We start from the raw sequence: 26469 nt of genomic DNA, 5'->3' as shown, positions 1-26469 counted from the left end.
GTTGCGCCCCCACCACCTTCATCTGTCCAACCCTTCGCCCGCTCCGACTTGTCCCTCCTTCCTTCGCCTCTTCTTTACTTTTTACCTTGAATAACCCATCCCCACGTCCCACCGAAATACAACCACAAAATTGCTTCCCCAACCTCCAAAATCGCCCCAACAGTCACCAGCGACAACTTAACGAACCCTTCGCCAGCCCAGTCCCACCTCAAAAGAGCGCGCGTTGCATCTCAGCTCAATAGAAGGCGGGTGTTTGTTATTGTTTCGCCTTGTCCGATCTGATCCTTGGGAATCACACCACGCCAACTTGCTCCAGCTTCAACCATCTGGCCAGCCGTCAAGACGACTTCAACGTCCTGGTGCTTCACCCCGTTGGTTCGCCAATCATAATGTCTACCTTCTATCATTTCACTGCCCACCAGCAGCACCCGACGCCGGCCGCAGCCGCCGCTGTCTCACACAGCCACCATGGAGGGCGGAATCGCAGGGCGCCGAGGCTATCCGTTGCCCAGAATCAGCAGAAACAGTTTCGGGGTATCAAGAGCATGAGGGAGCTTACCGACACCGCGAATCTCTCGGCTTTCCGCATGCGGTTCGAGGCCGGGCGGTCGTTTGACCTGGAAGACGACATGGAGTTCTGTCCAAACCTGTTGACTGAGAGCGATGTGAGTCCTCCGATGTGTCCCTCCCCCCCCCCCCCCCCCAACCCCGGGTCGCTAGCCCTGATTTGGTCGGCAAGCGGACTGACATCTGGGTCAAAGCTCGTCTCGATTCACAGCTCTGCGTCGGAGCGGTCATCATTGGCGAGTAACTCGCCGCAGGGCTCGCCGACCCAGCAGCCTACCCAAGTCGCCTCGGGTTTCATGCTGCACTCGGCGTCTCCAGCCTTTGTTCCTCCGCCGTATCAAACTCAGCAACCGGCCTTGAAGCTCCACCAGCCTTCTGCTACCCGTCCCCGCAACGCCATCCCCATCGTTAACCCTGCTACCGGCATCTCGGTGTCGAGCCCGTCGCCCTCGGCGTCGCCCGCCAGGATGCAGCAGTCGGTCGGTCGACGGTGGTAAAGTGGTCGATGTCTCGCTTCTGTGACGCCCAGACACCACTTTGGCTTACCTGATTCCGCCGTCGCCGTTGCACTACGTTTGCAAAATCACTGCGCGCATTCGCTCATTCCGCAGTTGCTCATCTTGGCGGGCACCGACATCCAGGCTGGCAGGCATCGAATTTTTTTTCCACCCTCTGGCAGGCGCGGGTGACGAACAAAAGTTTTCCGAGGTCGACTGGATCTTCGACTTGGCAACCTCACGATACCCCACCTGTACAAACAAACACTCTGATCGACATATTACCATTCCCTCCTTCACAGCGACAATACGTTGGGATTTCGGACGGCGCAATGAGAGAATAGTCGATACCTGTTTCGCAAAACAATTCTTCCGGATACGGTGTTCCCGCCTCTCAAGGTGCGGACTGCGGCTTCTTCTTTCCTTTTCGACTACGACGAAATGGGCGTTTCTCGGCGGTTTTTGCATTCTCGTCAAGCCAACTTATTTTTGCATCGGCGTCTCGCGGCGGAGTTCTTCGGTTTGCTTGTTTCTCTGATACCATGCATTTGGTGTTTTGGGCGTGCTCTTTTCTCATCATCACGGAAGCGGCGACTTTTTCATCGTTACGATCAAAAGTCTAACGGTTCACGGGTCCACGATTTCAAAGAAAAAAAGAATATCGACATATAGAACGACTTCTCGGCGGATAGGTGGGAGGTGTCTGTTTCGCACGGCCTGGGTGTTCTCGATCTTTTGAGGGACTACATGGGCGATTATCTCTCTGGTGTAGGGCGGGCGGCAAAGACAATTGTGCGGGCTTTGTTGTTGTTGGACATCTCGGAAAGAAAGCTGGTATTTCCGGGTCGGTTTTGGGGCTGGGGCAGGATGAGGAGTTGGGTTGATATTTTCCCTTTTTCTTCTCATGTCCAGTCCTCCATTTGGCTTCGCTTGTATCATGGGTTGATGGTGGGCAAGCCGCGAACGGGGCGCCCATCCTTATATCCTTTTTTATTTTTTTTTCTTTTCTTTTTCTTGTCTGGATTATTTTGGAGCTGCATATCGGATACGGTTACCGGCGGGAAGGGGAAACGTTCGCATTTCTTGCTTGCTTGGGTCCCTGGGTTGTCTGGAGGCTTCACTTATTGCACACCTATTCGGAGCTGGGATCGCTGGGGTTGGTTCAGCATTCAGGACTCGGGAGCGGGCGCGCGTGCGAAGCGTTGTGTTGATGTCCACCGTCGGGTCGGGTCGGTCGGGTCGGTTCGGTTCGTTTGGGCCAGGTGGTAGGTGTTTTGTTGGAGCGACTGGATTCTCTGTTCGAAAGCTGTTGTGGGATAGTTGGATGGTGTCAGCGAGTTAAGGTGTGTCGAACTGCTTTTCCTGGCTTATCCCCCCCGGCTCCGGCTTTGGCGGCAGCGCGGCGTTTTTGTATGCCACGATATTGAAGCGCGCAAGCAAGTAAGCGATGCTCTGGTTACGGGAATTGAAATATGGCGACATGTTGCGCCTCTTCGCTCTGATTGCAATACCCACCCCTCTTGGTGACAGTTCAGGTTGTATCGTGAGCGGCATCAACCTTGTATTGTCTTGTGACCATGACGGTCTTCAGGTTTTGCAGTGGGTGGGTAGATGATGACTCCGCAATTATGACTCGTATCGGCAGGCCTAGATGTTTTGTTTCCAGTCAAGTCTGGAGCAAACAGAAATAAATAGCGAATAGTCACTCGGCGGCTGTTAACAGCATGAGGTGTTTGTATACTTACTTAGCCCCTGATCAGGTCTTATGGCGTTGAATGTCCCTGAGCCTCGGCGAAGTGAATCGACTTCCTAGAACGCCAGAAGAGAACAAAAAAGGCTTGGAGCTTGTGCGTTTGTCGCCTCAGTAAACTAAAAGAGAAGTGCTTCCACCATCTTCTACCCCATGGTCTTTCAATGTTAGTGTTTTAAGCGGCTCTCACTTCACATGGGGTTAAGGTATGTATACACAAGGAGATATTGCTCCCGAACTCCGTATCAACTGACCTGTATATCGTAGCTAGAGTTCGGAAGTGTTGATATCTATCTACCCCTCATATTCCTCTTTTATTGCCCTTTAAACCATAGCTACTGGCCTCCTATGTTCATGTCACTCCCCCCAAACTGTGAGAGGACAGTGGCGGCTTGAAGGAAGCATCGCAGCTCGCGGACCTCCTTCAAATTCTTATCACGAAGAAAGCGCATAGTGGATCAGAGCTCTGAACCGGGAACTTTCGGAGGTTAGTCTACACAAATGTTTCTGGTGTTGAGATATCACGTTGTCTCCTGAGCCAGCGTTACTTAAGTCCACCTTAACAGGTTGAAGTGCGGCGTGCTATGTTCAAGTCCACTCCGAGAGCGGTATATATTCCCTCTTGTTCTCTGGTCCTCGTTTTCAAGATTTCCTCACTCTGAGGGGATAGCGCGCCATTTCCTGTCCCTCTTGACTGGTGACATCGCGGCTTCCTGCCGCTACAATATTCGCCTATATTGCAGGCTTTTATCCCTTCTCTGTGACTGCAAATACATAGCCCATTCTCCTATCCTCACGTCTAACATCCGAACCCCTATCGTGTCCTTTCGTGCCGGCACATTCGCCCCCTAACCACTGGGTTTTCCGGAAGTCAGCTACTGTTTTTGCTTCTCAAGATCTCCTTCCCTCCATTGCTTCTTCCCACTTCTACTTCTGCTTTGGCATCCATTCCTGCTTTTTGTCTCTTCTACACTTCTACCTTTTCCCAACTCTCCCACCCGGAGATGACCAGCTCTGAGTGATCATTATTCGACATCCTTAATCTACAGTCTTCACGGCGCCACATTTGACGTTTTCCTCGACATTTCCTCGACTGGTTTCCCTTAGGAGCAACATCGCCGGGTAAACTATTGGTTGTCTATTCGGCACCCGCACCCCTCTCTGCGCTTCCCTTGCTCCAGTCGCTGACCCTCCCTTCAGTCTTTCTCGCAATGACCGACCACGGCCAATCTACGCAGTCTGGCCGCAACATGGGCGCCCAATCCGCGTCCCAAGATTTGCAAAGTCTCGACAGGTAGGCGGCAGCGATCGACTCGATGGAACCGAACCTGAATTGTGAGAGCCGGGGCTGAGATAGCTAATTCTTTTTCTTTTCTCCCTCCAACCCAGCTGGCTCACCGATCGCATCGTTACCATTACTGTTGGACCGGAGGAGAAGCGCTGGGTTGTGCACGAGAAGCTTCTCGTCAGCCAGTCTGACTTCTTCAGGAACTACTTCTCGGAGGGCCACGACGAGATGAAGCTGCCGGACGACGAACCCCGACTCTTTGCTCTCTTCATCCGCTGGCTGTACGGCACCGCCTTCCTGCCCTCGGGCGGAACCCGCAACTTCCGCTTCCTCCCCCCGGATGGCGTCTCCGTGAGCGTCCGCGACTAGTACGTCTCCTTGACTGGAGTTTCCCCTTCCAACATCTGCCTTGCCCAACGAAGAACATTTTACACACACACACGTACACACGCACGCACGCACGCACGCACGCACACTGACACTCTCGCTCTTTCCATCTCTTGCTTTTCTAGCCTCGGCGTCTACGTGCTAGGCGGCAAGTTCGGCATCGTAGGCGTGCGGAACGCGGTGCTGGACGTGTTGTACGCCTACTACGGCGAAGGGTCGGGGGCGGACGAGCACCGGTCGCCCGACATGCACGACATCACGTACATCTTTGAGCACACGACGCACGACGCGCCCATGCGGCGCTTCCTCATCGCCCATGCGCTCTTCTACCTCTTCAGCCGCGGCCGCCGCGGCGCGCCCCTGCCGCTCGACTGGGAGCAGGTCCTCAGCCGGTCCGCCGAGGTCGGCTACGAGATGATCAAGATGCTCGGCGAGTGGAACTGGGTCATGGGCGCCAACGCCCCGCGCATGACCATCAAGGCCCGCACCGAGTTCCACGAGCGCGCCCCCCTGCCCGAGGTTGTCAAGCAGGAGGCGGACGACGAGGAGGAGGCCTCGCCGATCTGAGTCGACGTCGTATAAGCAGATTTTTTTTTAAAAAAGGGAAATGCGAGGTTCTCTGTGACGACTCTGGGAGAGCTGGCATGGGAGAGGTCATTATTATTATTCTTCCTCTTCTGGGGGCACGCTTGGGATCATACGCGCATCATCAATCAATACCTCGCGAGAGGCTGAAGCTAATAGGGTTAATGGAAGCAGCTTACTTGAGGGAGGATCGATTCTGAATCTAAGGGTCTTTTACTAGAGGCTAGTTCGGCATAAGAGCGTTCGCCGGGAAGTCCAGGCTACCGCTAGATAATTGAGCGTTTTCTTATTCTTACACCCCCCCCCCCCTTCAGGGTTCTGTGCCTGGTTCGCAACCCGTGTTGTTCGCGGCGGCGGTTTCTGCATGATCAAGAGGTCTATTGCTCATGAAACCCTCCACGTTCAAAACTACCTACTAGTCAGGTACAAGCATTTGGATATCCATCCCAGAGTTACCCCATGTTGTCCATGCCTCAGGTTGGTAATTTTTAGTTTGCAGTTGACAGCCCGAGAGCGGAACCACTTTCTTGCCCTCTCCTTCCCCATTCACCTGGTTCCTACCGGTACCTTTTCCTTCCTCGCCCGAAATCAGACAGTAACACCACAATTCCTTCCTGCCTGCCATGCCCTAGGATTTCACGCGGCCAAGGCCAGCTCCAATGCTCGGGGAAACCGCGTTACAAGATACAGTATTGGTCTACTTAATCTGCGCGCTGCTCGCTCAAAATGCAGTCCTCGGCTTCGTTCTTCAGAAACATCCTACAGACCTACTCTGCCTTACTTGCTCACCTCTCCATTTCCTCTTGGACAAGCTGCCCAGATACCGAGCACTTAGCGCAATATATATCTAGATTTAACTTTGAAGATCGGTACCGGGTTCGACATGACGGACAGGAAATCCAGCGAAGATGCCGGCCATGCGGCTGGAATGAACCGCGGGAGTGGTGGTGCTGGCAATAGCTCAGCATCCCGCCGGGTTTCACTGCCAGCAGACTTTGCTCTCTCTCCATCGACAAGCGGAAACCATCCGGCATCTCGGCGGGCGGGAGCCCGGGTTGACAACGCAGGCAATGCCCGACAACCAACGCGACTGGAGCAGCAACCATCGGCACCGAGACCGCCAACAGGGACAACAAGCCCGTCCGCGGACAGCAACGGCTCGACCTTGCGTACCACCACAGAACACCGGCGGCTCCATATAACGCCTGTGGTCTTTCGAAGCCGCCGAGTGCGGTCTACACGCTTCTCTCGCTACCGAGGAAGCAGACCCCCGGCTCCACCACACGACTCCCCCGTGGAAGAATGGTCCCCAGACTCGGATGATTGGGAAGACGTCCGCACGTCCAAGCAGAGAGCTCGCTCGGCGACACCAAAGAGAGCCAAGAGAGCCACCGAGGCCGAAGAGTCATCTGACTCCAGCGACCGCGTGGGCGTCCACCCCTCCATCTATCACGCTCGCTCCGTGGCCCGCCGACGCAACACGGACCAGAGCGGGCGACGCTACAGCGGCAACGACAGCCCACGCACGAATCCCCGTATCACTGATAGCATTGCGCCGTCTCCCACCAACCAGTCCTCGGCCAGCTCGGAAGAAGGCGGCCAAAACGCCGATGACGAGGCCGTGGACGATGTTGTCTACGACGGACCCCCCGAGCACCCAGCCGATCGCCGTGCCAGCCAGGCGAGCAACCCGCGCCTGCACCTGGCCCTCCAGCGCCCGACGCCCACCTCCCTGATGAACCGCACGGCGGCCGAGCGAGCCACGGCCGCCGCGCCCTCGATCGCCGAAGCCGCCAACCGCGCGGCCGCTGCTCTGGCCGGCGCCAGTCCCCAACAGTCCACGCCCGCGGCCGTGTCGAACAGCAACCTCCCGCCGGGCGTCGTTCGAGCCATTGGGCCCAACACGCGGAACCACGGGTACCGCATCTCGTCGGGCCACACGCGCAAGAACAAGAGGGGCAAGGACGGCAACCTGTCGGTGCACCTGCGCTGGCGCCCTGACGGCTACGTGACACTGTCGGAGGGGTCGTCGACCAACACGACGCCTGGGATACTCACGCCCTTGCCCCGGGACGATCATCCACAGCACCAGCAGCAACGACAACAACAACAACAGGAGGTGCTGCGGTTGGGGCCAGGAGTGCGTGAACCGAGTCCTCCTCCTCCTCCTCCTCCTCCTCGTCGACCGTCGGGACAAGAGGAGAAGCCGGAAGACAAAGAGGAGGAAAGGGCGGAGGAGGAGGAGGAGACGGGGAAGATTCCGTACCAGGATGGGGATGTTTACTATCCTTGATCGAGTTATCGTTTGGGATAAGGTTGCATTCTGCTTTCGTTGGTGAATTTTGCTGCCTCTGCCAAGGATGGGATTCAGTGGCCGCGCTGGCCGCGTGGGTTTGGTCGCTTCCTTTGGCAACGGTCTCGTGGCCTTTTTTGGCAATGGGCGTTCTTGACAGTGACGGTTATTTGGCAATATAATGGAGCTGTTGCCTTGTGGTTTCTTCAATGGAGGACTTGGTCCCAGCGCCAGGCAGTAACACAGACCAGCAGCGGTGGCAGCAAGGCTCTTTTATTCTGCTTTTCTCTGTTATTCCACGACAACATAGGCAACAAGCAAGATCTATTTCATTGTTTTACCCACTCGATCCATGCTTCTCATGTCGGAGTCATGTCCAGCAATAACAATGGGTGTGCGATCGGCTTGGAGACTCCTAGGACCCATATTCCCCCTTCCAAGAAATGTACCCTTGGGTTATCAACCAGCATGTTGCGGTGCCCGGCTGCAGAATTTCGCAGCAATTCTGCTTCCCAACGTTTCCTCGCTAGTGGCAGGTGCAGCTTTCCGTCGGGAACAAAAAAAAACACTCTCGGCTACCACAGGACATGCCAGGAAGACCAGTATATAGCCCGTTTGATATCCTATCCGTACTGTTGCACGCCATCTCTCTTACTATTGCAAAAGTACGATGGAATCCGAACCGAGGCGGAAGACAGCTCCCACCTCGATATGAAGCCCGGAGCCGGTTCCAGTTAAGATGCTGATTGTTCGGAGCAAGGGACAACACCGTCACCCCCGCGGTCGAGGGTGCAGAATAGCGTATGCGGCGATTGGTCCCTTGAGTTGGTTCTGTCGTCTAACCGGGTCAAGTGCCCTTCCCGTTGCGTGAGGGCTATTCGGAGGTCAGGAAGCCGTTCTTCCTGATCCGCAAGTTGTCATTGACACGTCCTCTTTTGGAAGAAATGACGGGTTTCTGGAGGTCGGCCGAGAGAACCGGGAGCGGCGGAATGAGTTCTTCTTTCTTGTTCAGTTTTTTTCCCTGTCGGGAGAAATCACGGCCCTTTCTTATTTGTCGAGATTCCGTGCTTTGATGAATCGGCTGATCTGCTCTCTCGTGTGCTTGTCATTGTACTGCTCGTGGCACTCGTAGAACGAGATGAGCTCCTGGGTGCAGTCGACCATGGCTTCGATGTCAATGTTGCTGTCTGCCAGCCAGGCCGCGAACCGCTGGACCTTAGCCAGGCGCGGGTCCGTCGCCTTCTTGGGTTCTGCCACAGTGCCCTCCCCCGCACCTTGCTGTGAGCTACCTTGTGAGAAGCAGGTTTGTTGATGTTGTTGCTGTTGTTGCTGCTGCTGCTGCTGCTGCTGCGACGACTGTGATCCTCCTCCTCCTCCTCCTCCTCCTCCGCCGCCGCCACCACCGGCAGCCATAGCGCCGGCCTTTGCCTGGGCCTGAGCTTGGGCTTGAACTTGCGCCTGAGCCTGCGCCAACGCCGACGCGGCCATCGCGACCCCGCCCGCACCAGCCGCCGCCGCCGCCGCCGCCGCCGCCGCAGGAGCGGACGAACTCGCGTTGTTATTGCTCCCGCCCCCGGCGCCGCCACTGCTGCTGCCACTCCCCCCACCGCCGCCGCCGCCGCCTCCCCCGGCACTAGTCGAGCTCGGCCTCAGCACCAGTGCCAGCAGTACGGCAGTGAGGGCGATGATGTGCGGCGGGTGCAGCAGCGGGAGGTCGGTCATGTAGTGGTCGTTGATGATGGTCCAGGCGAGCGACATCTCGTCCTGGGTGAGGCCGAACTCGTCCTGCAGGGCGAGCAGGGGGCGGTAGGGCTGGTGGACGATGAGCTGCGAGTGCATCTCGGAGATGAGGGAGAACTCGCACTCGCCGACGCGGGCGGCGTCGTGCCCGTGCAGGTCCGACGGCCACAGCGAGCGCGCCTCCTGCGTCAGCAGCCGGATGTGCTGCGGGCACTCCTCCATCTTGCAGGCCAGGTAGAGCGCCGTCGCCATGACCAGGTACGGGTTCGTCTGCCGGATCGCCGTCCGCGTGTAGAAGCGCTTGAGGTAGACCTGGCTCGTCGCCATGGCCTGCTGTCGGACCCCGAGACGCTTGCCGAGGCGGTTGATTTCTGTTTTCGTTCGGGGGTTGTGGTGCGCCACCGAGAGGGCGCGAGATGAAGTCAGCGGGAAGAAAATACAGAAGGTTTGACAATGTCGCTGATGTCGTGCTGGGGTGGGCGTGGGATGAGGGAAAGTAAGGAAGGGAGGGAGAGGGGCGGGGCGGAGGGAGCACGGGGTGTTGACATTCTACTCACGCTGATTGAAGTAGATGTTGAGATGGCGCAGCGGCGGGAGGGGGAACATCTGGACCAGGCCCGGGTCTTCGTCGTCTAGTCGCTGGCGCATTGCAGCGAGCTCATCCTTGGTGAACTGCCAGTGCTTTCGTTGCGTCGATTCCCAGTAGTTGGCCGCCATTTCTATTACTATTAGTATTACTCTTTCATCAAAAGAGACCGTTTCCGCCCCTCGAGGGCCGGGATGTTGCTGTCTGTGTATTATCCTCCGATGATGAACATGAGGCGCAGACGTGAGGACGATCCGATGGTGAGATTCGATCCTAGGCTGTCTCGGAGGCTTTATCTTATCGGTGATTTCGGCTCTCGGCGGCGGGAGCGTCTGCAAGGGTGTGATTTGCAGAGTAAGATTGGCGCTCGGGGATCTCGAGGAGGAACGGGGAAGGCTGGCGAATGAGAAAGCAGTGAACGCCGTTTGCTTTGCGGGGCTGCCATTGCGGGCCAACACGCGATTTGAGCCTGTGCTTGCATCTTGGCTTAGCTCGGGTACGTACTAGTAGTACTCCGTATCCGTACTAGTACCTCCTTAACGGCACTCTGCCCTTCCAGGATGACGAGATGCTTAATAACGTTTCAGATACATGGTAAAAACTGTCGGAACGGAGACCTGTTATAAACCTTTGGTTACGCAATCCTGCTCCTCAAATAGGTGGCACGCTGGTCAAACGGGCAATAATATGGGAGGAGCACGGCTCTCTCGGTGCCCAGGTATCTGGTACTCGAGCTCCGTCGGAATCCCTGTCTGCTCCGCTTCACTTCGATTCTCGGGCGGCCTTGCGGGACTTGAACACCCCAAGAATTCCCGACAGCAACAAGCTGGAGCAACCCAGCAGTGAGCGATCAACCGCCGACCCGCAGCGCGCAATTGGTTATAACCGAGCTGTCTGCCTTCACCCCTCCCTCGAAGATATGCGATCGTGGGGAAAAAAGGCCTCAAACTTTAGATTCGCCTGTCTCTGCCTCGGCATGTCTTGTCCGTGACGTCGAGTTAAGCCAAGCCGAATTTTTTACCTTTTTTCTTCTTCTTCAAACCTCGAGCTCTTCGCATCGTACCCTGAACGTGCCGAGTTTCCCCCCATACGTCATAACTGCGCCGTCTGTTGGGCTGCGTTTTTCATCCCGCGCCGACGCCGACGCCGCCGACGCCGCCGATATCGTGACGCAGACACCTTCAATGGCCGGTGCCGGGAATGGGGGTATCTGATGTTGCATCGGAGCTCGAGGTGACAATGGAGGAGTCGCAAAATCAGCGCGATCGTCGCGTTGAGGAGCTCTGGAAGCAGCTCGACCCTGCAGGACATGGGGAGCTCGACCTCAAAGGACTGCAAAGGGGACTGAGGCGGATCGACCACCGTAAATTCCCTCCCCCCTTCCCCCTTTTCCCCCTTTTCCGCGCCCAAGGATATCGTACTCACAATTTGGCGCAAGCTCTGAAAAATGCCGACCAGATGCTCAAGACCATCATCAGCATTGTCGACACGAGCGGCGACGGGAAGATCCAGTACGAAGGTGGGTTTGGAGAGACGGGAAAGTCAAGAGTCGAGCCGGAAACTGAAACAATGCGAACCTAGAGTTCCGAGTCTTCGTCGAAGCCGCCGAGCGCCAGCTGCTCCTGCTGTTCCGATCCATCGATCGCGACAAAGATGGACGGTTAAACAAAGACGAACTTCAGAGCGCCTTCCGGCGAGCTGGCCTGTCGGTGTCAAGCAGAAGGCTGTCCGGTTTCTTCAACGAGATCGACATGAATCACGACGGGTACATCACGTTTGATGAGTGGCGGTAAGTCTCCGCTGAGTGTTCCCTATTTGATCCCTTGGAAGCTTCTGCTATACCTGGTTTCGAGACCCCACTTGAAGGTGGATTTGGTGAATTTTACATCGTTTGTTTATTTCATTTGTTATGTTCCCCGGCACCCTGTATGCCCCATGAAGTTCTATTTCTTCCTTTTTTTTTCTCCCGACGTGGTATGTTGACGGGGCTGTCGCGGTGCCTCTGTTGGTTGGTGGCGGGCAAGAGTCTCGAAACACAAACGTGCATCGATCGCATGTTGGATGCTAACTGACGTGCGACCGGCAGCGATTTCCTCCTGTTCATGCCCAACAAACATGACGAGTCGCCCCTGGAGGCTGCGCTCTCGTTCTATTCATCCATTGTCACTTTAAATTCAGAGGGCGATTCGCTGGTCAGCGACGAGACACTAGAGGGTCTAGGTACGGTCGGCTTCCTTATTCAAGCTCTTTTTGGTTCGCTTCTCAGAATCGCCAACCCGGACCTGGTTCTCTCCCCGCGGCGCCCCTCGCTTGTTGCAAGCACCATACCCGATTCGCAATCGCCCGACTTCCCCTACAGCGAGCAGATTTCGAGAATCCCGACGGAGATGGCAGCCTCGGCGGCCAATGCCCGCTACGGCCCCGCTGTCCCCATTACCGCTTCGCAATCCTTAGCCGAAACAGCAGTCAAGCGACCCATCCTACAGTACGAGGGCGCGCAGCAGTCTGGCGCCCAGGACTATTCAGATATCATAGAGGAGGAGGAGGATGCGGCGGGCCTTACAACCAGACTGACAGATCTGCTGCCTGAACCAGGATACTTCCTCGCCGGTGCCGTCTCGGGTGGTGTGTCGCGGACTGCTACTGCGCCCCTAGACCGCCTCAAGGTCTATCTCCTAGTGAACACGAGCACCAGAACTACTGTGGCTGTTGCTGCAGCTAAGAGTGGCCGCCCCTTGGCCGCTTTACGCAATGCCGGCGGGCCTATTATTGACGCCATTGTGAGCCTGTGGAAGGCGGGTGGGTTGCGCACCTTCTTTGCTGGTAAGTTAACACGGCAGTTCCAAACCCTCTTTTGCCCCTTCCCCTCCCCCCTATCTCAATGGTGCTAATGTGGGGGCAGGAAACGGTCTCAATGTCATCAAGATCATGCCCGAGTCTGCCATAAGGGTAACTGATGCGCGTCCCTCGGTCCTCGAGAGCTCGCCATGCTGACAACTGATCTAGTTCGGCTCTTACGAGGCATCCAAGCGCTTTCTCGCAACTTATGAGGGCCACAACGACCCGACCCGGCTGAGCACTGTTTCCAAATTCGTCGCCGGCGGCATCGGCGGCATGACGGCGCAGTTCTGCGTGTACCCCATTGACACGCTCAAGTTCCGCCTGCAATGCGAGACGGTCAAGGGCGGACCGCAAGGCACTGCCTTGCTCCTGCGCACAGCGAAGAACATGTGGGCAGACGGTGGTCTCCGCGCGGCATACCGCGGTCTCGGTGCCGGTTTGCTCGGTATGTTCCCGTACAGCGCCATCGATATCGGGACCTTTGAGCTGCTCAAGAAGTCGTACACCAGAGCGGTGGCGCGCTACTACGGCATCCATGAAGAGGATGCGCAGATCGGCAACGTTGCCACGGCGGTCCTGGGCGCGACGTCGGGCGCCCTGGGCGCGACCATCGTCTATCCACTCAATGTTCTTCGCACCCGTCTGCAGACGCAAGGCACCGCTATGCACCCGCCTACCTACACAGGCATCGTCGACGTGGCGCAGAGGACAGTTCGCAACGAGGGAGTGCGCGGGCTGTACAAGGGCTTGACGCCTAACCTCCTCAAGGTCGCCCCCGCGCTGAGCATCACCTGGGTGTGCTACGAGAACATGAAGAGCTTGTTGAGTCTCAACTAGAGGGACTGCAACCTCTTTCGTCACACCGCCTTGGCTATACATAGAGGGATGGAGTCACCTCGCCTGGATCCCCTGCGGGGGTCTGGTCTCAGCCTTTAGAATGAGGAGGCTTCTTTTTTTGGGGAGGGGGGGGGGGGGGCGGCTGGAAGATGGGGGAGATTAAGCATCATCGTCGGCGTCTCGGTAATTGATTGGGAGGTGCTTCTGAGCCCATCGTCCTTCGCATTCGGAATTCTTTGTTATTTTTTCCTCTTCTTGAAGGCTACATGGCCACGGCGTTTGGTTGGCAGGAAGATACCAAGTTAGAGGGGCCGTCAAGAGCCTGCGAGCACAGAGCCTTGGATGGCACACCCATTGTAGCGAGTGATAGACTTGATGCGGCAACAGGACAAACGACCACCTAGTTAGGTCGGCTGTGGTAAAACAGACAAAAAAAAATATTCTCATCATCAATATTTCTGGCATCAATCGGGGAAGGGTGATCTGCCTCGTCATGCCTTACATTTCGTGCTACATATTGGCGTGCATAGCTTCGTCAGCAGGAACAACGGCAGGAAGGTTGCATCGGAAATTGGGAGTCCTGAGTAGACGACGCATTTTCCCAGCCAAGCATGTCGAACCTGAAAATGGCGTGGGCGCGATGCGTCATCCCAAGTTGGTCCCCGCACTCGCCTGCCCTACCGTCCCGCCAGACGCTTCGCAGCTTCCTATTTTGGCAACGACTTGATATTCTGGAGAGCCTGGGCCCTGCCTTATTCTTCTTCACAAGCAGAAGGTCTTGACGTACGCCTTGCCTGACCCGCGCATAATCCAACAGGAAGCCGACCTAACCACCCCGATATAGGACTGTAGTGTGCAGTTCACCTCGGATTATGGTCGCATCGCTGACGAGGCCATGGATGGCCGGCCAGCATGGATGCATACCGCAAGAGTTGGAGGTTGGCTAGTGGTCTCTGGCTCCTCGACGCAAGATAGTGACTGCTTACACTACTCGTACAGACTACTGCACCCTGGTCTTTCCCAAACCCGGGCAGCTGGAATCCAACGGAAGCTTAGCTTGTTCAGCCTCTTTCCCTGTCAACGTTCCCAATCCACAGGGTCGTTTTCTTTTCCTCCACATTCGTCGCAGAAGTTCCATGTATCTCATCTTTTGGAGATCAACAGCACTATTTTGCCTACAACCTTAGATTCCAAGTGCCTGTTTATTTATTTATTTATTTATTTATTTTTCTTTCGGTCCAATTGCACCTTCTCCGCGTGCCACAGTAAATTAGACGTTGGAAGAAAGCTCTTTGCATTGTCTCACTTCTGGGCTTGGCTCGGTAGCACGTCGCCTCCGCCGCCGGCCAGGTTGGGAGCTATGCCGTACTCAGACGACCTATATGCATCTTTGGAAGAGGAGGAGGCGCACATTGAACTCATCGGCGAGACATTGACTCAAGATGGGATCCAGGGGTTCGATCTGACTTCGGAACACGTTCGACCAGACACCAGCACCACTGACGCCGTCGTCGCGTCTGTGGACCACGACACTGGCGTCGCCGGCGAGGAGGAGGATCCACATGTATTTTCGCCTACGGATGGCTATTTCGGCACAGCGCCTGGAGCATCTTCCGGAACTTTGGCACCGGCGTCGTCCAATGTCCCACACGTGCCCAACGTTTTGGTCGAGGACCCGTCTCTGCAACGGGACGACGCCGAGGGCAAGGCGGCAGAGGCAGCACGGGAGAGACTGCGCAATGACCGCGAAGCCCCAGGCTCGGACGATGGCGACGCATCAGCCTCTGCGTCCCATACCCCGGCGCCGTCTCATAACGGTGTCTCATCGGCAAGCGCCGTGACACCCACCCCTACCTCGCACTCGGCGGCCACGTACTACGCCCCGTCATCATCTAGCCGCTTTCCCGGAGTTGCAACTCTCACCTCGTATACCACCTTCTCAACACAACGGCGGTCTGCGTACCCCAGTGAGCACTTTCCCTTCATACCCAACGAGGCGCCCCCCGCGTACTCGCCGTCCCCTCCGGTACCGTCAAACACGCAGCAGCGCTTTGAGGGCTACAGGACTGTCACGCAGACCCGTGACGCAGCCATCATCAACATGGGGCGGCCGGAAGAAACCCAAGGGCTTCTGGCCCGTCAGCCTGAGAGTATGCGAGACCATAACGCCCATGACGTCGAGGAGATGTCCCCAACGTGGTGGACCCGCATGAGGAGGGCCAGGGAACATGCTAGCTGGCGAAGCTGCAAGTTTGTGCTGATCGCCCTGGTTCTCTTTGTCGTGACGGCGGGGTTCCTCACCAGCATCATCACTGGTCCGCCTGGACGTGTAAGTGTTACGCGTCTCTTATGAAACCCCTCTCTTGGAGGCTTGACCTTTTTAATATCACCCGTTTAATGTTCTCGACCCCTCACGCTTTACCTTTTATCGTGGTCCTATATCTGTTCGGGCCCTCGCCACGTTTGCCTGAACGCCTACTGACCCTCAACGCAGACCGGAAGTGACAATCCTGCCTCGGACGAACCCCAAACAGACCCCGGGCAACCCAACATGAGCTACCCCGACGTAGACGGCGACTTTGCCTGGGATAGTACCAGCTTCTGCAAGGATGCCAAGATCCATCGTCGCGTCCAGACTTTCGTTGCCAACCTCGGCGCCGACAAGCAGCTTACGTTGCTAGAGCGGACTGTCGATGAAGACGGCCGCCGCGGCTGGGGCGAGGTCCATGTCCAGGGTGCCGTGGTCTTCCGCAGGGCGGGCCCTGATACACCTCAGTCTGCCGTCACGCTCGAGGTTGCCGTCACTGATGAGCGCCTGGATGTCACCTCCTCTTGGGATGCGGAGGCAGGGACGCTCGAAGTTCTTGTCCCTCACCGAGTCGAGTGGAGCAAGGACAGACCGCGAGCATGCGTCAATGTCAAGGTCACGGCGTGGATTCCCGAGAACAGCAAACTCGAGCACCTAAACACTGATGTCGTGCACCTAGACATCAAGCTGCTCGACAATCTCTCCCTCACCGTCGAAAAGGGCACCGCACTCACCAGCACCGTCGGCACTATCACCTCGGCCTCCAGCGGCACCGCTGCTCGCGACGACAAGCTCGTCGACACCACCAACCCGCCTCCCTCATATGACTTTCACTCGCGCATTATAGACGTCCACACCACCGCGGCGCCCATCACCGGCGTCTGGCCACTGTACGACTACCTCGGCCTGCATTCTACGGCCGGAAACGTCCGCGTAGCCATCAACCCCAAGGAAGCCGACGCCGATTTCCCGAAACCCGCCATTCTGTACGTCAAGACCCTCTCGGGCGACGTCAAGGTGCGCGAGCCGATTCACGCTGCTCAAGCTACCTTCCACATCGCGCAGCATACCTTCTCCGCCGGCTCGGCCGACCGCCGGCGAGCGGAAGCGCAAGCTGAGGCGTACCTTCCGCCGCGCGAGTACCGCGTCGACGTGCATACCTCCAGTGGCGATATCGACGCGGCCGTGGCGTTTGGCTTGTCGGGCGGATTCAAGTCCACCTCGGGTACCGTCAGCCTCGAACTGCTGCCGGTCCTGGACGCGACTCAGGCTGAGCCGGGTGCCAGGACGGTGGAGCTGTCAACGGCTAGCACCAGCGGGGCGACGGACGTGAAGGTCCTGGAGCCGCTCTGGGTGGACAGCTTCCCAGCGGCCGCTGCGACGCAAGGCGATGGTGGCGGTAGCAGCGGGAAGCCGAGGTACGTTGATCTGAGCCGCCCGTCGTCGTCGCCGTCGTCGTCATCTGCGCGGAGAACCGGGGGAGCGAAAGACGAGGATGACGGAGACAGTGCGCCCCCGCCGCTGCGGTGCCTGCACAGCACGCACATGACCACGACGGCAAACATCAAGCTCCGGTACCCGGCCAGCTGGGAGGGAGATATCAGCTTGGGGACGCTCACGGGCTCGTTGCAGGTCGGCGGCGACGGGGTCAAGCTGATTAAGGCGGGGAGCGACTGGCCCGGGATCAACAAGTTCCTGCTGGCGAGGAAGGGGGAGAAGGGAGAGGGCGGCAGGCTGACGGCCAAGAGCACGAGCGGCGACGCCAATGTCTGGATTGGCGGCGAGTCGGCTGCGTTGAGCACAGAGAGGATGTGACACGCAGAAGACTATATTAGCGAAAAGACGGAGGAGGGAGGTGTTTTGGAACCGGAGAAAGAAGGATGAACGGTGGTCTGCAGATGAGTACTAGGATGGTATTAGTCCGGAGAAGCTAAGGAGTCGGGCTCTTGGCATGCGATGAGAATATAGGCGTGGAATGTGTTCTTTCTTTTCTCTTTATGACGGGGGATATCATGGTAGCGAGCTGGATTATGTCTATGACTTTTGATAATCTTCTCCATTGATCAAATCGTCAGGAAACCAAATATACTAGCCAATCTAAACAAAATTTGACGTTGCCCAAGCCTATAAGTCCCAGAAGAACCGGGACATGGCGTGCGATGACTTCAAGTTGCTTTCCCCTTTATTGGCGGCTAAGAAGTGATATGTGAACAGGGATTGGTGGTGGTGGTGGGTAAACTTATGTTGAACAGGAATAATAATGTAGTAGAAATGCTCAAGGAGAGAAGAACGAAAGACACAAAAGATGCAGAATTGCAGCGGAGAGCCTGGGAACCTGGTATGAGTAAGGCGCGGAGGAGGCTATGATAAGAAGCTCATCAAAGCAGGAGAGCTAACGACATAGAAGGTACGTATGGAAAGGGAATTCGTGTGAAAGACATTATTCTTTTTTTTTTTTCAGGTCAAGAAATATATAAGAGAATTTTGGGATAAGAGATACGTATGTCTGCCTGAAACTGAGGCTGTGACTTCCTATAACGACTGCTAGCTGCTGCTTCCCACACCACGGTTGTTCTGGGGAAATGCAATGATAGCAAGCATGGCCTCAGTACCGGATAACAGACTCCCGTGGAAGAGAGTGTGAGTTCTCATCAGAAGATGCTGGAAAGAAGATTCAAGAGGCACCCTGGCTAAAGCGTCCATAGAAAAAAGAGAAAAGAACAGCTGGCACGTTCCTCCCATTTTACGGAAGAAGACATGCAGGAACGAGATGAGCAGGAATCTGAACTGAGTGGAACAATGTATAGCAGATAGTCTGGTCCAGTTCTTTTGTGTCCTTTCTCTTCGGTTGAATAGGAAAGCGTGGTCCCAAGGCGTAGAAGCCCCGACGTCCGCACATGGAGCAACTCACCTTTTCATCTGAAATCAGCGCGTCTATAGGAGAAGCAATGCTGGCCCATGGCAACGTGGATGCGCGCCGGGAGACGCGACTCTCTTCTTCACTGCCCTGGGCATCTGCAATGCTTTGCGCTAGTTTCGAAGCAGGACGCGGCTTCAAATATTCGCATCTTCTCCCTCTGAGAACTTCACCCGACCTTTAGTTCCATCACTATGCTCCCTCTCCATAGTGAACCATCTTCTATTCTCGACTCTGAAAGCCCTTTTTCGTCAGGCCTCGAATCTGAAATAAGCAACAGGATGGATAACAAGGCGGCTTCGACAAGTTGTAAGGCTGCTATTGTGACATCCCAACCCGGACGAGGAGTTTCAACTAACCATCTACCAGATCAGGAATCCCGGATTCTCAGTGCGCAAGCAATCCAAGAGATTGAGAATGAATTGGGAGATGTCGGACGTGAGTAGCACGAAAGAACAAGCCGTTCTCAAGATGTTGACATGAACATCCAGGGGGAGCTGACTTCCCCATGTCGAGGGCCAGGGGCAGCTCAACGTCGTCTCGAGACAGCGGCAACGGTGTGCCGCCGCCGCCCACCCGTCCACCGCCCGTCCCACATATTCCAAACGAGCATCGACTGGCCACGCGGCGTTCAGATGTCGGTGGCGGCGGCGGCGACTCCTTGCCCCTGCCAAGGGTCCGGCCATCCCGGCCTCGTTGTGCGAGCACCCCAAGTAATAATGCCCGTCAACAGGGAAGAAGTCGGGGACCAACCGACGACGGCCGACAGGATCGCCTCCAAATCCCGGTGCCGTTCCCACCTATTCTGTCTCCGACACCAGTCACATCTTCTACTACCCCGGCCGTGCGGTCGCGACAGCGCGAGTCACAAGAGCAGGTCCCGTGTGAAACTGCACGGCCGGTTTCTGGAGGAGGACTGTGTCCCGCTCGTGCACCGTCGACCCCGGCGCCCTCGACAGCGCCCAAGTGTTCATTGTTTCCGCCCGTCCAGTCCTTCCCCGTCTCGCCGGCAGCACCTAGCTGTAGCTCCTCATCGACTGCCGAGCCGTCAGCCGTGCTGTCATATCGTAGCCGGTGTTTCTCTCCGTTTTGGCTCGACGAGTTCTCCCGGCCGCGTATGTCTTTTTGGCACCAATACCCCGTGAAGCCGCTAACAAACCTTTGTCAGTCCGTCCCCAAGACCTTGACCCGGAGAGTCCGTATGGCTACCCTGCACCCCCGGCCTTCCGTAAGTCTTATCCAGCCAGAAAAAACCGATACTCACACGCCTAACGAGGGACTCAGTTCACAACTGGGAAACTCCCAATCGCGCCTGTGCCAAGGGTGCCGTCAACGCAGCCACCGCCCACCGCGCAGGCAAGATTGGTCCCCCCGTCGGCTCCCGCCCTCGCCCTATTCCGGCAGTCGCGGTCGCCTCGACCGCTCCCGTCTACGACCCCGTCCCGCTCCATTCTTCTTTAGATTTCCCCTCTGTCCCGACCTTGGTGACGGGCGGCTTCGCCTACTCCTCGATGATGAGTCCATACGAGGCTCAGACTTCGCTGGGTACGTCGCGATTCCTCATGTTCCCCTTAGCTCGTCGTCAACCCACGGGCACGTTCCACGGCGCGAAATGAGCACGGTGTGCCAAACTGATCTGACCCGAACAAGGAACCGCAGATTGGCCGGGCCCTGCAGCCGGCGTCCGCTGCCCCCCTGACAACCCGCGACTAGGCCGGCGAAATGGGGCGCGAGAAGGGGGAGAAAAAGGAGGGAGAGGAGGACAAGGAGAGTCCGCCCAGGCCCAAGCTTGCCGGTTCCCGCGGCTGGAGCACGAATTACTGTCGGCCGAGGAGGCCGCCGCGGCGATCACTGCGGCGGCGGGGGTGCGCAACACCATCTTTATCGATAGGGGAATCGACCTGGGGGGGACGAACGGGGCTTCGTCTTGCTATGGGAACGAGGATGAGGTCGGGAGAGAGAGAAGGGTTAGGGAGGATGAGGTCTGTATGAGGTAACATGAGGCAAATGGTTCAAATATGGCAGGAATTGAGGTGCCAGTACTTCAAAACCGGATCACGGAGAGGGATTGGTAACTTTATAATCTTGACCCCTTTTTTTTTGCGAGGGGTGTGATGGTGTTTATAGACGAAGGCATATGCTGTTCAGCTAATTGACGCTTTGCTTGGAAGGTGCAGAGGAAAGAAAAGTGCGTCCACAGCTCAGAACCAAATTGCTTGCACACATTGTTGTTGTTGTTGCTGACGAATACAGACAAGGGTCCATGTAAAATATGCGTCTAGGTCTAGAGCACAAGTTTGAATTAGCGCTCTCTAACAGATCGACAACTCACAAGCTCCGTTTAGGGGAGACTACTGTAGGCATGTGCTCTGGTTTCTGATATCGCGGATGGCGGAAGGAATGCCAGAACCGGAGTTTGCTACTTCCGCATTTGTTCTCAAAATCAAGAGATGGAAGAGCTACCCGGTGACCCCAGAACCGCAATGCTGTTGGAGAACCCCGCGTGCCTGTGTTGCGGATGCCCCACAGAATGCTCCCTTACCCCGCCTGCTCCCGGAATAACATGTGGAGGCCACGCGCCAAGACCCGGTAGAGTTACATCCAGGTCTCGATAGATCCCTGGCACCTGCGTGCTCCCCAAAACGGCTGCGTGGTCTTGAAGAGCTTCCATGCAGGAAGCTTCCATGTTGCCCAGGTGCCATTTCCGCAGATCACCGTCGCCCCTTCGTTCGCAGTTTCCTCTCATGACGCTGCGCCGGGTCTGATTTCCATCTCGCATTTCGCTCCTTTCGTCGCATTTTCCTAATCAGATGCCCACAATCCGGAACCCTCGGCGCTGAACAACTGCTGCTCAACCCGGGCTCCGGCGGCGGGTCACATAACCTATTAGCTCCGACGAAATCTTGCTTCCTGTCCACCACTTGTTGCATGGTGCTCTAACATACCCCTCGTTGCTGACTTCTTATCATGGCGAAGAAGGCGCGCCAGAGGATTAGCTATGGTTGGTTGTCTCTTTTCACTGCCTTCCCTTCTATTGGTCTCGAAACCCCGCACACGGCGCTGCGCGTCGACGGATCGCGTCTCTGGGATCCCTCGGCGGTCCCCGACCCTTAAACTCAGGGAGCACCGACGCAACGTACCTTCCTGGTAACATAGAAAGAGACACCTCTCGATTTCCGGAACCCGTCGTTGACGTGCTCTTTCGTTCCAGTCCTTGAAGCGCCCAACTCCTCGCCAGGCGGTCACCGCTTGGGGGTGAATGGCTTGGCCATCGACCGCGACAATGCTATTCTGTGAGTTTGGACGGTGGTGCTACGGCGGTTGAATACGTCGCAATCTTTTGCTGACGGGGTTTCCTGGTTTCCTCCAGCTACTCTGGCGGCCGCGACGGTGTCATCTGCGCATGGGATGTGAACCGAAACGCGGCTACCTCTCCCAACGGCCACTCCGCCGTCGTTGATGCCGCCCCGGCCAACGGCAGGCCAAAGTCCATCACCCGGTTCCGCGCGCAGACCCACGCGCACACCCATTGGATCAATGACATCACCCTCGCTCAGCAGCACAGCGCGCTGGTGTCGGCCTCCTCGGATCTCCTGGTCAAGGTCTGGCGCCCCCTGGCCAGCGACATTCAGGAGCCAGTCACCATCGGCCAGCACGCCGACTACGTTAAGTGCGTCGCAACGCCAAGCCAGTCCACCAACTGGGTTGCCTCGGGAGGTCTTGATCGGAAGATCTACCTATGGGACCTATCAGGAGCCGGCAAGACCCTCGAGATCGATGTCCAGGGCGAAGAGGTGCCGCAGAAGGGCAGTGTATACGCGCTGGGCGTCACCCATGACATCCTCGCCAACGGCGGCCCCGAGAGCATCGTGCGGTTGTGGGATCCAAGGTCGGGTCAGCGCATTACCAAGTTCGTCGGCCACACGGACATGATCCGCGCCATCCTGATCAGCGAGTCGGGGGACATGGTTTTGTCGGCAAGCTCGGACCAAACCGTCAAGGTCTGGAGCGTCACGGCCGGTCGTTGCATGCACACCCTCACCATGCACGACCAGAGCGTGTGGGCCCTGTTCTCGGACGACCCGGGGCTTAACGTCTTCTACAGCAGTGATCGGTCGGGGCTGGTGGTCAAGACGGACGTCCGCGAGACCCACGGTGACTTGGACAACGGCTTGTCCCTGGCCGTCGCTAAGGAGCACGACGGTGTCAGCAAGATTGTGGCCTGGGACGACAGCATCTGGACTGCGACCGCCACGGCCTCGATCAACCGGTGGAAGGACGTCGACACCGGCGGTAGCATCCGGCTTCCCGAGGCTTACAAGCAGCACCGAGCGTCTATGGTGACGGTGCGGAGCAAGGACTCGGCGGTACCGGCTGCCTGGGAGAGCGACTCTGCCGGACCGACGATCTCTGCCAAGTCCATCCTTCGCATATCGAACACGGCGTCGTTCCCACTCGTCATTGGCCGCGACGGCGACAACTCATCCTCGGGCTTCACTCGCAAAGGTTCGGAGCTCTCCGAGCAGGTGGCTAGCATTGTAGAGCCCATCTATCATTTGCCCGAGGAGACCATCGAGGGGCACTTTGGCTTGGTCAAGCACAAATTACTAAACGATAGGAGGCGCGTTCTGACTTTGGATACCGCGGGTGATGTCTTGATGTGGGACCTGATTCAATGCCGACCCATAAAGAGTTTTGGGAAGCGCAATCTCGAAGACGTGGAACCAGAAGTGAATACCCGGGAGGCGGTGGCGCCGTGGTGTTCGATCGACATCAGCTCGGGAAACCTGACAGTCGTGCTCGAGCCATACAACTGTTTCGACGCCGAGATGTATGCCGATGAGCTGGTGTTGGACGAGCCGGTTGAGTTCCGAGAAGACCAAAGGAGTACGCTAACCAACCACACAAACTCCCCCCCTCGAGGAAATTTTATTGAGTGGGAGCTGGCATGCTGATGCTGACCGATGACCACAGTAAACCTCGGGAAGTGGGTGCTTAGATATCTTTTTGCTGAGCTTATAGACGAGGAGATACGGCGTGACGAAGCCTTCAGGCAGAAGTTGAACCAGGGAGCGACGACAAAGAGGAACGTAGGTGGCAGAGCAGCGAGGCCACTGGCAATATCCATACCCTCTGAACCTGGCTGGGGACCGGCCGACCCGTCTTCGGCCACACCCCGACCCAGTGGATCGCAGTACCCTCCCATGACACCAGGATTTGGAATAGGACTGGCAACTCCCGGCTCTCCGGTGCCGCCAGCGCTCGAGGGACTCACGACGCCCCTCAGTCCGATTGTCGACAGGCGCTTCTCTCAAGTCAGCCGGCCGTCGCAAGAGAGGGAAGACTACTTTTCAGACGCAATACAAAGCCCTGACGGAGCTCCCAAGCCGGCTCAGACCCCCGCCGCTGAAGTTCCTCCTGTGGAGGACAAGTCGACCAAGACGGCTGGCGAAACTGCTGGCAAGGAGAGCGAAGCCAAGGATAAGGACAAGGATAAAGACAAGGAGAACGGAAAGTCACCCGGCACTATGTTTGGCAAAAAGTTCCGCATGGGAATGTCCTTTGGCTCTAAAAAGCTGGGACGGTCCATGTCGACGGCGGCCGCCGAGAAGCCCGCGGTGCTGGACGAAAAGGCGGAGGAGTCGGAGTCGTCTTCGAACAACGAGAAGGAGGAGTTTGACGACAGCTTCCTGGGTGTGATCCAACGGATCCGTAGCGAATATGAGAAACAAATGGCGGAGAACCCCGACCAGCCGGTCGAGACCAAGATCACTCCGAGCCTTGCCAACGACACCCCCGTACTCAAACTGCCTCCCGCCACCAAGGTTATCATCCAAGAAGAGACCTCGGGGGGCTCGGCCGAGATGTACCGCGGTACGGTGGCGTCGGTGGGCGCCGATGCCAGCGTCATCGAGGAGCGGGCACCGCAGTGGCTGGGCGATGTGCTCCTCCTCAACGTCCTGCCGCCTAAGGACCCGGTCAAGATCTCGTTCGTGCTGTATCCGTGGAAGGACACGCTGCCGCCCATCGCGTCGGCCGACGGTAACAACCGGCTGAACGCGAACCGCATGCTGCGCGTCAAGAAGATTCTGGCGTACGTCGCCGAGCGCATCGACCCCGTCCGCGAGGGCGAGGACTCGGGGCCGGACGCGCTGAAGCCGGAGGAGTATCTGGAACTGTATTGCAATGATCAGGTCAGCTGCCACTACTGTTCTTTTTCTTTTCTCTTCCCCCCCCCCCCCCCCTTCTTTCCCCTTGTTCCTGCTGGAATAGAAGCTGATACGGTGCGTGCAGTTGCTCCCAATCAAAATGACTCTTGCTACCCTTCGAACCCATATCTGGAGAGGCGGCAACGACATTGTTCTCCACTACAAGGCGAACGGCAGGAAGGAGATCCCCATGCCGCCGCCCGCGGAGGCAAAGGAGGCGGAAGGGCCCGAAGCGGTTCCAGGAGCTGCGTAGTGCGGGGCGATATGAAGCTGCGGAGGGCTGTTCCGCGTGTTTCATTGAGTTGGCGTCGACTAGCGTTGGATATTTTTTTTTTTTTTTTTTTTTTTTGGACCGCCTGAAGGGGGGGGGGGGGTGGGTTTGGTTAAAATGGGTATTAGTCATTTGTTATTGTACATGTACATACGTTAAAGTCTACAAGCGCCCCGGCATGGCGTTTCGGCTCTGTGAGCACGTTGGTCCCCTTTCCCTTTAGGGGTGTAATCGGGCTCCGGTCTCATATGACCAGCTTGCTCTTCTCGAGCGCGTTCACCGCCCACTGGTAACTCCCCAAGAATATCGCGCCTCCGGCACTGATCCACATGACGCGCGGACCGATGCCGGCAAAGAAGGGCCTGATGCCGTTCTCCTCGAGCGTGGTCCGCACGATGCTCGCCATGCTCTCCCGCTGGGCGCTCAGCATGACCCTCGTCTTGAGCACATCCAGCGGCGTGGTCACGGCGGCGGCGAACCCGCCGGCTATGCTCCCGTAGAGGGCCGACTCGGCCGCGCCGACCTCGCCGCCCGAGTGGGCGCTCGCGTCCCCGAACAGGCCGGTGCCGGTGCGCACCTTGCGCTCCCGCCCCCAGGCCTTGAGGGCCTCCCAGAGGGGGAACTGCAGGACGGTGAAGGGGACCTCGCGCATGACGGTGATGCCCCAGCCGCGGTACAGCTCGCGCCAGACGCCGACGAGCCCGCGGCGGTCGCGCTGGCCCAGGATGTGCAGCAGCGACCGCAGCGACGAGCCCCCGTGCCGCCCCGCCTGCGCCCGCTGCTTGACCACCTCGGTGGGCACGCGCACCGCGCACGCGGCGATCTCGCCCAGCGAGGCGGCCACCATGTGCTCGAGAGCGGCTGCTGCTGACGACGACGACAGCGACGGCGAGTGTGAGTGTGAGCGTGAAACGTCGCGGAGCAGCGGCCCGAGGTGCGACTTGGTCGCCTCGTAGGTGCAGAAGAAAAAGGCGGCGCCCGGGGCGGACCCGACCAGGGCGGAGCCGACGCCCCGGTAGATGCCGCGGAAGCCTCCCGAGGCGAAGAACCCTTCGCTCGACTGCAGGCGCGTCTTGAGCGTGTCGAGCGGGAAGAGGGAGAGGTCGACGGTGGTGCCGGCCAGGGCGCCGGCCAGGAGGGCGGTCTGGAACGGGGGCGGTTGCGGGCTGGTGGCCATCGTTTTGGTGTGTGTGTGTGTGTGTGTGTGTGTTGTTTGTTTCTTATTCTTAACCCCTTCCCCTCCTCTTCGTTCGGTTTTGCGTCCCTCACACGATTATTTACCCCCCTCCCCTCTTCTTTCTTCTTCCTCTTTGGTTGACTAATATACGAGGACCTGCAGGTAGGGTCGGCACGGAGGGTTGGGTCTGAAAGTTCGCAGGTCCAGTTCGCGGCG

At 57.4% G+C, this 26469-nt stretch overlaps 10 protein-coding genes across 10 annotated transcripts; 8 read left to right on the top strand and 2 right to left on the bottom strand.

The window, feature by feature from the left end:
• Positions 1–126: 126 nt before the first annotated feature.
• MYCTH_2316522 (uncharacterized protein) lies at positions 127–2566 on the top strand. Its single transcript, XM_003666746.1, has 2 exons — positions 127–665; positions 762–2566. The coding sequence occupies exons 1-2, from the start codon at positions 390–392 to the stop codon at positions 1062–1064; spliced, it is 579 nt and encodes a 192-aa protein (XP_003666794.1). The 5' UTR covers positions 127–389; the 3' UTR covers positions 1065–2566.
• Positions 2567–4025: 1459 nt separating this feature from the next.
• Positions 4026–5056, top strand: MYCTH_2121336 (uncharacterized protein; the record flags this gene model as incomplete). Its single annotated transcript, XM_003666745.1, has 3 exons — positions 4026–4108; positions 4204–4470; positions 4615–5056. 3 exons carry the CDS (start codon positions 4026–4028, stop codon positions 5054–5056), a joined length of 792 nt encoding a protein of 263 aa, XP_003666793.1.
• Positions 5057–5957: 901 nt separating this feature from the next.
• MYCTH_2130717 (uncharacterized protein) lies at positions 5958–7367 on the top strand (the record flags this gene model as incomplete). The annotated part of the gene is made up of 1 exon (XM_003666744.1): positions 5958–7367. The coding sequence occupies one exon, from the start codon at positions 5958–5960 to the stop codon at positions 7365–7367; it is 1410 nt and encodes a 469-aa protein (XP_003666792.1).
• Positions 7368–8259: 892 nt separating this feature from the next.
• On the bottom strand, positions 8260–9656 carry MYCTH_2311800 (uncharacterized protein). Its single transcript, XM_003666743.1, has one exon. The coding sequence runs from the start codon at positions 9432–9434 to the stop codon at positions 8415–8417; it is 1020 nt and encodes a 339-aa protein (XP_003666791.1). The 5' UTR covers positions 9435–9656; the 3' UTR covers positions 8260–8414.
• A 979-nt stretch (positions 9657–10635) lies between these two features.
• On the top strand, positions 10636–11454 carry MYCTH_2316520 (uncharacterized protein). The gene has a single exon (XM_003666742.1). It carries the CDS (start codon positions 10933–10935, stop codon positions 11272–11274), a length of 342 nt encoding a protein of 113 aa, XP_003666790.1. The 5' UTR covers positions 10636–10932; the 3' UTR covers positions 11275–11454.
• Positions 11455–11487: 33 nt separating this feature from the next.
• On the top strand, positions 11488–13500 carry MYCTH_2311794 (uncharacterized protein). The gene is made up of 3 exons (XM_003666741.1): positions 11488–12516; positions 12596–12642; positions 12700–13500. The coding sequence occupies exons 1-3, from the start codon at positions 11796–11798 to the stop codon at positions 13369–13371; spliced, it is 1440 nt and encodes a 479-aa protein (XP_003666789.1). The 5' UTR covers positions 11488–11795; the 3' UTR covers positions 13372–13500.
• A 1006-nt stretch (positions 13501–14506) lies between these two features.
• On the top strand, positions 14507–17799 carry MYCTH_2311792 (uncharacterized protein). The gene is made up of 2 exons (XM_003666740.1): positions 14507–15700; positions 15866–17799. Exons 1-2 carry the CDS (start codon positions 14732–14734, stop codon positions 17492–17494), a joined length of 2598 nt encoding a protein of 865 aa, XP_003666788.1. The 5' UTR covers positions 14507–14731; the 3' UTR covers positions 17495–17799.
• A 479-nt stretch (positions 17800–18278) lies between these two features.
• MYCTH_2113448 (uncharacterized protein) lies at positions 18279–20865 on the top strand (the record flags this gene model as incomplete). Its single annotated transcript, XM_003666739.1, has 10 exons — positions 18279–18319; positions 18808–18905; positions 18966–19034; positions 19088–19309; positions 19418–19711; positions 19765–19824; positions 19881–20141; positions 20256–20578; positions 20774–20784; positions 20850–20865. The coding sequence occupies 10 exons, from the start codon at positions 18279–18281 to the stop codon at positions 20863–20865; spliced, it is 1395 nt and encodes a 464-aa protein (XP_003666787.1).
• A 362-nt stretch (positions 20866–21227) lies between these two features.
• MYCTH_2311790 (uncharacterized protein) lies at positions 21228–25126 on the top strand. Its single transcript, XM_003666738.1, has 5 exons — positions 21228–21597; positions 21759–21889; positions 21967–23483; positions 23571–24790; positions 24891–25126. Exons 1-5 carry the CDS (start codon positions 21595–21597, stop codon positions 25056–25058), a joined length of 3039 nt encoding a protein of 1012 aa, XP_003666786.1. The 5' UTR covers positions 21228–21594; the 3' UTR covers positions 25059–25126.
• Positions 25127–25320: 194 nt separating this feature from the next.
• On the bottom strand, positions 25321–26253 carry MYCTH_2113446 (uncharacterized protein; the record flags this gene model as incomplete). Its single annotated transcript, XM_003666737.1, has 1 exon — positions 25321–26253. One exon carries the CDS (start codon positions 26251–26253, stop codon positions 25321–25323), a length of 933 nt encoding a protein of 310 aa, XP_003666785.1.
• Between the last annotated feature and the right edge of the window lie 216 nt (positions 26254–26469).

The sequence above is a fragment of the Thermothelomyces thermophilus genome, chromosome 7 (assembly GCF_000226095.1).
Source record: "Thermothelomyces thermophilus ATCC 42464 chromosome 7, complete sequence".
NCBI lineage: Eukaryota > Fungi > Ascomycota > Sordariomycetes > Sordariales > Chaetomiaceae > Thermothelomyces > Thermothelomyces thermophilus.
The sequence above is the reverse complement of the archived record's forward strand: the minus strand, read 5'-3'. Positions and strand labels throughout refer to the sequence as shown.